The sequence below is a fragment of the Ornithodoros turicata genome, chromosome 1 (genome assembly GCF_037126465.1).
Source record: "Ornithodoros turicata isolate Travis chromosome 1, ASM3712646v1, whole genome shotgun sequence".
Classification (NCBI taxonomy): Eukaryota; Metazoa; Arthropoda; class Arachnida; order Ixodida; family Argasidae; genus Ornithodoros; species Ornithodoros turicata.
This window is the reverse complement of record NC_088201.1, coordinates 56,273,337-56,284,037: the sequence shown is the minus strand read 5'-3', so window position 1 is coordinate 56,284,037 and position 10,701 is coordinate 56,273,337. Positions and strand designations below refer to the sequence as shown.

The following is a 10,701-nucleotide window of genomic DNA, read 5'->3' as shown; positions in this document are numbered from 1 at the left end:
TCCTCCTGGTCCGTGCACGTCACAAACGACACGTAGCCGCATCATATATTCCTATGACTCAGCGCAGCTTTCGTAACATTGACGACTCGAGCAGTGGCGCACACGCGTATACGCTTGTTCGAACCTTATTCTGACACGAAGCTAGACCACAATTAATTTGTGCGTTTAAAATTGGCTTACACAGAGGCTATGTATATAGAGTGAATGTAACGGACTTGTCCTTCGTCTCTCCATTTCGTTCCTCGTTCCTTCACGAGCAACCAGCTGACGCTTAACCTAGCCTCTCCATATTTTTCTTTCATATCCAGTTTAATCCATTCCAATTCGCCGAATAGGTAAACACGGACGAATTTATGTTTTCTGTAGTACGACTGCGACAGCGTGGATGGCGTGAGTGATTCCAACTTTTAAGGCGAGACCCTGAAAAAAAAGAAGTATCGTTTAGTGAGCAGCAGTCGTATGTGTCGTTTTCGCGCGTACAGATGGCTCATGAGTAGTTGTCTCGCGACGTAAAGCCGCGAAATATCAGCAAAAACGGACAGATAACTAACTACGATGGCGATGTGGGCTTTTCTTTTTATTTTTTTTAGGTTGATTTGCTGTCAATAGACTTTTGCTACGTTTGAGGTTTTGTCTGTTTCGTCTTCCTTCGTGTCCCCTGTCTTTGAGTTTCTTCGTTTAGTCATGCACCAGCTACAGTGCACCTTTTTGTGACAATTATGCAGTTCATAATTGCCACAAAAAAGTCGTACGCCTCCTGTTTTCAACGAATCAGGGCAGAAAACGATGTCAGTGGAAATGATGGTTGGACAACAGGGGAAGTAACCGCCGTTCCGCTAACGGCCTTAGGTTTCCCGTCTGACTAGGCCGCAGGGGTCGGGAACCTCTATAGTTCCAAGGGCCATATTTCACTCCCGCCCCCCCCCTCCCCCTCGTCGACTTTTTTCCAGGAGCCGCAGATGAGATTCGAACCCGCTCTAAAATAAGACTAAATTAGCCTGCCGAAATTATTGATCGCTGTTGAATGACAAGCTGACCATTCCACAAGTGCAACTAATACTGTAAGCTTGCTTGTTGCGCTCACAAAGTTGTGGTTTAGAGAATACGACAAACACCTTTTGTTAATTTTAAGCGCGGGAAAGGCAACACAGAGAGCGCACTTTTGCTTTAGGAATTCGCCCAGCTAAACACCGAGATTTTTGTCGTGCGCTCGGTCTGCGCCAGGCCGCAACTATAGCGCAGCTGGGACGCCCGCGGGCCGTGAGTTCCTGACCCCTGGCACTAGGGTATACGATGCCGGTGTGGGCTGGGTTTCCAACTTCCTTTCGTGGGACTAACAACGATTGTGCTCAAAAAGTCGTCGAGCGCTATATGTGCTCCGAGAAGCATGATGTTCGGCTATTTTTCCCGATGGTATAGCTCCTCAATATCCCTGTCAATTATCATTAATTTGAGTAATTTCGGCACGCTCTTCACAGTGGTGGGGTGAAAAAGTGGCCTTTACTTGGCAAATTTCCGAGTTCAGTTCGCAAAAATTTGCATACTTAAACTTATGTTACATGACATTCACATCAGGAGGTGGCCAAAAACCTAGTAAGAACAAATACCGTTGACCGCATGATTCTAGGTGGTTTAGTTTTTCTATTATAATTCAATGACACGTTTTCTGGGACACCCTGTATAGGTAATGACGAAACACTTGAACACAGACACAGCACTGAACTGGCAAGCCAGGCTGCTCAGTTTTTAAAGCATAGGAAAACAGTGCAGTTGGTAATGATGGTGGTAAGTAAAATACGGAAATGTAAGCTCCATGCGCTTGGCGTGACAGCAGATACTCCAGAACGATAATGCAAAAGCACATAGCTATAGGTGTAACTCTTACTATGATCCTCTTTTAGTAATCCCATACCCTGATGAGCAAGAAATAGTGTAATTCTTGCTACATAAGCAATGGGACTTTGTGGCGACTAAAACGGCGACCTGTAAAACGCAATTGGGTCGGACTGGCTACATCGCACTCTTAAAACAGAACTTCACCGCATAGCACGCTCCTAGCCAACCATAATCTGGAATGACATCGTTCTCTCCCCTGATTTGCTGGAAACGGGAGGCGTACGCCATTTTTGTGACAGTTATGAGCTGCACAAGTTCCACAACAAAGGCCCCCGTTTCAACTAATGCTCCCGTTTTCAACTAGTCAGGGAAAAGAACGATGTCATTCGAGATGATGGTTCGCTAGGAGCGTGCTATGCGCCGAAGTTCATTTTTAAGAGTGCAGCTGCACCCCTGCACTAACTTAGCTAATGAGAACAAAATAAGATAATGATGGTAATTCGTGGCTTTACATCGCGAGACATCTATGATCAAGCAAACAAAGAAAAAAGAAGAGGAAGAAATAGAAGCAAAAATAGAAGTGGCAGGAAAGGAAGCAGAGAACAGCTTGAGGCGTACTCCAACTGCGGAGAACCACCAGGAGGGACCCTACCCTACCCTACCCCACACTGCGCAGACAAACCTTACGTGTAACATCACGGTATCATTACCGTTACCAGGCGAAAAAACTGCGACCCGGAATAGGACAGCACGCAATTCTATCAATTGAAGCACTCCTTGACGATCGCCGTTGTTGGCCACACAGAAGTGGGCGTCGTCACGACTACAGCCAAAAGTTTAAAAAAAGGAAAAAAGAAACGGAAGAAAGAAGGACGGACGGGTGGAGGATAGAGGATGAAGGGTGGAGGCGCGTAGAGGGTGCATGAGTTCGTCGGGGAGGGCAAAGTATTAGATGGGTCTTTGAGCAAGACCTGCCTTCTGCAGGAAGAGACTCTAAAAACAGAGCTTCACCGCATAGTACGCTCCCAGCCAACCATCATCCTGAGTGACATCGTTCTTTCTCCTGATTTTCTAAAAACGGGGAGAGGCGTACGCTATCTTTGTGGTAATATGCAGTTCATAATTGCCACAAAAATGGCATACGCCCCCCGTTTTCATCAAATCAGGGGAGAGAACGTTGTCATACGTTATGACGGTTGGCTAGGAGCGTGCTATGCGGTGAAGCTCTGTTTCTAGAGTGAAGGACGCCGTCAAGGTACACTCTTAAAAATGAACTTCACCGCATAGCACGCTTTTAGCCAACCATTATCACGAATGATATCGCTGTGTGCCCTGATTTGTTTAAAACGGTAGGCGTACGCCTTTTCTGTGACACTTATGCGGTTCATAATTGTCACAAAAATGGCGTACGCCTCCCGTTTTCAGCAAATCAAGGCACATAACGATATCATTCAAGATAATGGTTGGGCAGGAGCGTGCAATGTGGTGAAGTTCATTTCTAAGAGTGTACGTGTCAATGGTCTCCAACTCATTTGAGAAGGCTGGCGCTTATGGGAACGAATGCGGATATAGAGGCTTGGGGTATACGTCACCGTAATGTCTTGTACTGAAATGTCCTAGAGCCGATGCGTGGAGGACAACGGGATCTATTTACGACACCGACCTCACGAAGTCTACGAAGTCCAATACATTGTTAAAAGTTCTTTCTCACGATTTGTTTCAAACAGGAACGAGGTCCACGCCTCTTTTGGACGCATTATGCAAAATGCAAAGTGTACAGTATAGGCAGATACATCACATTTTCAACAAATCAGGAGAGAGAGACAGCAATGCCATTCAGAACGTTGCTTGGCTACACTCTTAAAAACGCGGGGGGGGGGGGGGGGGGGGTGGCAGAATCGGCTCGCCGTTGTTGGCCACACAGAAGTGGGCGTCGTCACGACTATAGCCAAAAAAAAAGAAAGAAAGACGGATGGAGGATAGAAGATGAAGGGCGGAGGTGCGCAGAGGGTGCATGAGTTCGTCGGGAAGAGCAAAGTTGTTAGATGGGTCGTTGAGCAAGACCTGCGTTCTGCAGAAAGAGAGTAAGGTTTTTTGCTTTAGCTAGCGGGACGTTCGCCAGAAGAACCACTGGGGTAAAGGATGTCCGCTAGCGTGCCCGAGCTGGAGCGAAATAGATGGGCTTCGCGCGCAGAATGGTACGCTCGGCAGTCTCGCAGGATGCGTTCGATTGTTTCAGGTTGTTGACAGTGGCCACAGCAGGCGTCACCCCTAGAGCCGATCTTGAATAGTTGAGAGTTGGTGAACGCAGACCCAGTGCGGAGCCTATGGAGCATGGTCTGTATGCTTCGAGGAAGTTTTTCATGGGAAGAAGGGGGCGATGATGGTGAATGATGTCCCGTATCCCAGGGTGGCGCAGTTCAACAAGCTGATGAACGGCCATTTGCCTGTCAGTGTCGTCCGGAGTTGGCAAAGTATTGCTGCAGCCCAGGTGTGCCGAGGACCCCAGCTGGTCCGCCCTTTCGTTGCCGCTGGCACCGATCCATTGGAAGACGATATCACCTCCGGTTTGTTTATGCTGAGCGCACGATCTTCTGATGCTTCGCGCTAAGATGTTGTCACACATGGGGTTCACTCTTAAAAATGAGGGGGGGGGGAGTGATGGCAGGATAGGCTTGCCGTTGTTGGCCACACAGAAGTGGGCGTCGTCACGACTATAGCCAAAAAAGAAAGAAAGAAAATGAACGCAAAGCAAAACAAAACACAAAGGAAGGACGGACGGATGGAGGATAGAGGAGATTGAAGGATGGGGATGCGGTGAGGTGCACGAGTTCATGAATTTCACCACATAACACATAGCCAACCATCATCCCGATTAGCTTCGTTATTTCCCCCGATTTTCTGAAAACAGAGGCGTACGCTGTCTTTGTCACTTCCGTCTCATCAGTACCGTTCATCCTGCCTATACCTCGACCTTCAACTCTCATCTTCCCCCTTACTTTTTTTTTCTTTTTTTGCTATAGTCGTGACGATGCCCGCTCGTGTGTGGCTAACAACGGCAAGCTATTTCGGCACCCCCCCCCCCCCCCCTCTGTTTTCAGAGTGTAGGAGCGTGCGCCGAAAATATTTTATACTCACATGAGCGGCAATGCCCCATATTTTTTCCTTCCAGTTGTTGAGCTCCGTTACGAACCAGATAGTGGATACGACGATATACAAATAGGATCCACATCCGTGAAAGATGGCGTGCTGTAAAGAAGACGCAAGATGATGATGACGATGATGCATACCAAAGTTGTTCCAAGTGCACCCGCCGTCCTGTGGGCGTCCTGAATACGATACCTCGCCCTCATGTAATGTGTGATCCTGCTCTGTTAAAACAGAACTTCACCACATAGCACGCTCCTAGCCAACCATCATTCCGACTAATATCATTCTGTGTCCTGATTTGTTCAAAACAGGGGGGAGGCGCCTCTCTGGGACAAGATAATGTGTCCCAGATAGGCGCCTCCTCCCATTTTCAATAAATCAATACACAGAATGATATCAATCGGAATGATGGTTGGCTATGAGCGTGCTATGTGGTGAAGTTCTGTTTTAACGGTGTGGGCATGACCCCCGCAGACACTTTACTGCGCACAAAATGTATACCTGAATATTCCATTATTTGTACTATGGCAGGGAATATGGCACAAAATTGCGTCACTAGGGGTTGCGTCACCCCCGGTCGTCACCCCGTCACCCACCGGTGCGGGGGTACTTTGCGTCACCCCCCCCCCCCCCTATAATGCACCCCTTTCTATACCAGGCGATGCACGCTAAGTAATATCAGACCACACGCAGAAAAAATGTCGCGTGCTCGCAGAGGGCTCCTCGCGTTACTTTTGGCGTCATCGCGCCGCAGCAAAAGGGGGGAAGCGGCGGTACTAGTGCGGCGCCTCATCCCCTTTCGTCGCGTCACCCTGTGCGAACCGCAACCCCCACACACCCCTAGAGACGCCACTGGGTGGACGGTTTCGCTACCAGATTACCAGAAGCATGTGTGTTCCATGAGTTTTGAAATGTACTATTCGAGATGACTCGTGATGTCTTGCTACACACATTTTTCGTTCTTTGTTCGCATATTTCAAGAAGGCGACAATTATTAACAATTTTTTTTGTCGGACGTTTTGTTTTCTTTTTCTTTTCCCTCGAAGTTAAATGGGCAGTAAAGTGCAAAAATTTCTCCTCGCAGAATAAAAGATGCCGTTACCTTGACACTAACATAAAAGGAACGGGATTGGTCCGTTGCGTCCTTCATGCTTTATGATCGATAGAAAAAACGCAATTTACGCTTTCTCTCTCCTTCTCCTTCTCAAAAAACTCAACAATACGGACCGATAAGTGGGCAAATCGTTTGAGGAGACCAATGAGAGGCCGCTCCGCGTTGTCGCGCTCCTTCAGAAGACAAAAGAGCGAAATTGCAAACTGCGGCTTCGTTTGCGCACAGTGCATCTCGTTCCTTTTGTGTTTGGGACATTCCACTCGAATAGTCCGATAAAAACAAGGAAACCTTACGTAGAAGGGAATTTTGATGTGCTCGTTCGTTAGCAGGGCGGACAGACAAATGTACAGGCTGTTGAACATGTGAAGGAATGCCACGCAGCCCAGAAGGAAAGCGCAGCCTCCCAGCCAGTAAAACATGAGGATGCAACATGCCAGGACCTGGAAAATGAAGAATCATCTTTACACACGTGGTTCACGTGAAGAGCGCATATACTCAGTACAGCACTCGCGTAACAGAGTGTCCATCTCAACCGGCTCAATAATATCAACGCGGTACCAGGAGAAGGGTCCATGCACAGATCAGCTGGTTGTAAATGAAGCTGAGAAAAGAACCTAAGACGAGGGCACTGGGGCTACACTAAGTATATTAGGAGTCTCAGTAGGAGATTCATAAAACGTCCAGACTTCTGGGCAGGTCCACACTGTTGAGGGAGAATGTGGCCACATAACACCGCTCAGAGCCAATAGATGATTTCAGGAAATCCCAGTGCTCCTTGCACACGCGTTGCATCCTGGGAGATTATTGTCATCGGAAACGGAGAACAGTCCTCCACGTTTCGTTTTCGCTGATCTTGACACCTCGTGGACAATGTACCGAGAGAGGAGAAATCGAAACAGTTTGGAGACCTTCCTCTCCTTTCTGATAACCAAGTTCCCATAGTTCAAAGCGGCGCTAAGCTCTCTGGCATTTTCTGAAGTCGTCTATTGTCATTCAGCATGATGTCCTTCCTTCTCGTGACTTGTTGAAAACAGAAAGCGTACACTGTAAAAACAGGCATTCCCCGCGTAGCACGCTCTGCGCCAACCGTTGCCACGAATGATGGGGTTATCCCTTTTGATTGGAGCCAAGAAGGGGTCGTATACTTTTTTATGCAAGTTTGGGTATATGATAATTGCAACAAAAAGGCGTACGCCCCATCTCTCTTCGAATCGGAAGCGATAACCCTATCATTCGTGGCAATGGTTGGCGCACAGCTTGCTATGCGGTGAAGTTCTGTTTTTAGAGTGTATGTCTCTTTTGGACGTATTATGCAAAACGCAAGCTCCTGTTTTAAGAATGAAGCTGTCACAAACTGGCGTATGCCTCCCATTTTCAACAAATATCAGGAGAATGGACGTCGCCATTCGGTATGATGGTTGGCTAGGAACGTGTTTCGTGGTGACGTTCTGTCTTAACGGTGCATGGCCTAAAGGAATTCCATACTGCAATATAATTGCAAATATATCCACGGTCGCTTCGCGGCGCTAACACCGAATAAAAAACATCAACTGTGCAGCAATGTACTGCCTCCCGATATTTATTCGTTCACTTCATCTTTTTCGATAAAATTTGCAGTATTAGTAATAAATGTTTAGATTGAAATCACGGACTAGCTGCCGCGGAATCACTCATTTTGAACGTGTGTGGCAACGCTATAAAAAAAATTTTTGTGCTACATAATCACATCTACATTGTTAAAACAGGTGGTGGTGGTGGTGGTGGTGGTCTCACATAGGTGGGCAATATCACCACTAACGCCCTGGGGGAATGTGCGTCCTGGACAGACTTCTAAAGAAACTGTGTCCTGTTAAAACAGAATTTCACTGTATAACACGCTCCTATAGCCAACCATCATCTCGAATGACATCGTCCTCTCCCCTGATGTGGTAAAAATGGGAGGCGTACGCCTTTTTGTGTCACTTATGCCTTTATGCTAATTGTCACAAAAAGGCGTACGCCTCGCGCTTTCCACGAATCAGGGATAATCGTGTTGTACGGCGAAGTACTGTTTTAAGACTACATGTGATTGCATGGTAACGATGCCCATACTCTAAAAATGAACTTCACCGCATAGCACGCTCCTAGCCAACCATCATCTCGAATGATATCGTTATCTGTCCTGATTTGTTAAAAACGGGAGGCATGCACCTTTTTGTGACACGAATGCTGTTCATAATTGTCACAAAAAAGGCGTACGCCTCCCGTTTTCAACAAATCAGGGCAGATAACGATATAATTCAAGATTATGGTTGGTTAGATGCGTGCTATGCCGTGAAGTTCAGTTCTAAGAGTGCACTCGCTTGTGGCCAACGACGGCGAGTCAATGTCTATAGGGTGAATTTAGCAAAGATTACACATTTCCATCGAGTCGTAAAAATACAAGATAACGTCTCTGGCGCTTCAAACTTTGCAGACTCATTTTGCGCTTCAAACTTAGCAGGTCATTCGCCTGAAGTTTTATTGATATTTTTCTCTGTTCCTTTTTTTTTTTTCTTCAATGCTATCACTTTGTAAACAAAAAAAGAAACATAGAAGCAAAGCAAATTCTCACCCCCATGTATAGGCTACACTCTTAAAAATGGACTTCACCGCATAGCACGTTCCTAGCTAACCATCATCTGGAATGATATCGTTATCTGTCCTGATTTGTTGAAAACGGGAGGCGTACGCCTTTTTGTGACACTTATGCTGTTCATAATTGTCACAAAAAGGCGTACGCCTCCCGTTTTCAACAAATCCGGGCAGATAACGATATTATTTTCCAGATGATGGTTAGCTAGGAACGTGCTATGCGGTGAAGTTCATTTTTAAGAGTGTAGCCTACACCGCTCGCAACGCACCATTTTTTCCTCTGTCTGCTTCACGTTCACATCACCACTAAGCAGTGGCGTAGCCACGGGGGTGTAGGGGGGGCTCGCCCCCCCCCCTACCTGCCACGGGCCGGCTCACGCAAATCGTGCAAATCCGAAGAGAAAATAATATATGGGAGGGGGTACCAGTGTGACGATCGCGAAAGCTCTTCTGTCTACACTCTTGAATGCCTTTCAAAGTATGAGCTTATCAAAATACTTCCAATCTGGTGACAGGGCCTCATGGGTCATAACAGCCTACATGTAATCGCATTGTGAACGTCCAAATCAGTCTAGATTTGCATCCCTAATCTTGCGGTGTCCGCAATAGCTCCCTGGCAATAAAATGTGTGTGTTGGTGGACCCAGGAATAACGGGGGGGGGGCGAAAGTGGGCGGGTTATCGTACCGAGCCCCCACCCCCCACCCCCCTACCACCTTGGAGGTCTGACTACGCCACTGCCACGAAGAGATGGCACTGCCTGGCGACGAAGCAAAACCAAGACCTACTGAACAGCCAACAACCAGATGGACCAGACGCAGGATGTCGAGGCAGCGCCACCTATACGTGGGAATGTGAACGTGAAGCAGACAGAGGAAAACATGGCGGGTTTGCAGGCGCTATAGGCCATAGGAAAAGCATGGAGTTGGAATTTGCTTTGCTTCTGACATTTTTTCTACAAAGTGACAGCATTCGAAAAAAAAAAAAAATCGATAAAACTTCAGGCAAATGACTATCAGTCTGCAAAGTTTGAAGTGCTATGAACGTCATCTTCTATTTTTCAGACGCAATCAAAATCTGCAACCTTTGCTAAATGCACCCTGTACACCCCCGTCCCACCTCTGTTTTAAGAGGGTACACCTGGAAGACTTAAAAAGAAAGATGAAAACCCGTTACATTCTCAAACGACACAACCCTTTACTACGTTAGAGACGAACACAAGCAATCACGAAGCCACTGGTAGACAATGGGAAAATTGATGAGTGGTACCTACCAGTTCCATGGTTGTCATAATACCTGTACGGGTTTTCAGGTAGCCCGGCTGGAAGTTCCACGTTATTGCAGTCATTTTGACTGGAGGCCCCCGACGTGTACTGCACTCTCCAGACCGAAAGTATACTTTCAACCAAATTATCTTGCGATACCGTTATCGTGCCCCAGACAATCGTCGTTTGGAAGAACAAGCGACAGCTGAATAGGATACGCAGGACTTATCTTTTAAGGAACAATAAAGTCATGTTTGGTTTGCCTTGTCAATTGTATAGGGCGCATCAATGGCGGCACAATGTACTGAAAGTGCGATTACGCACGGGGATAGGCGAGTTTGTTTTCCACCCTGGGATATGTGTTGGCGATAAAAGTGAAGCTTCGATCCCTAAACTTTGAACGTTTTGACAGCCTGCTTACGTGCCAGTATAGGTCGGACATCGGTATTGGTACTATACTAGTGTTCAACTTAAGAAGGAAAAGAAATCTAGTCCGTCATCTACATACGCCGTTGGAGATAAGGAGACAAAATAGCGCCAGGAGAGATACTACAGCGCCGCCATGGAGCACGGGGGGGGAGGGGGGGTAATACGCTACTACAGTACGTCACTGCGCATAAGAGAAAGAAAAGGTTGGAGGAAGCACGTGACAAAGCGTCTGTCCACTCAGAAAACAGCAATAAGGGGGTATCCGTTTCCCCGGAAATACTCGACGACTTTCTGT

At 47.0% G+C, this 10,701-nt stretch overlaps 1 protein-coding gene across 1 annotated transcript; it reads right to left on the bottom strand.

Annotated features, from left to right (window-relative positions):
- Nucleotides 1-288: 288 nt before the first annotated feature.
- LOC135399027 (uncharacterized) lies at nt 289-10,137 on the bottom strand. The gene is made up of 4 exons (XM_064630666.1): nt 9,986-10,137; nt 6,394-6,540; nt 4,975-5,085; nt 289-420 (listed from the first exon to the last, which is right to left on the bottom strand). The coding sequence occupies exons 1-4, from the start codon at nt 10,058-10,060 to the stop codon at nt 352-354; spliced, it is 402 nt and encodes a 133-aa protein (XP_064486736.1). The 5' UTR covers nt 10,061-10,137; the 3' UTR covers nt 289-351.
- Between the last annotated feature and the right edge of the window lie 564 nt (nt 10,138-10,701).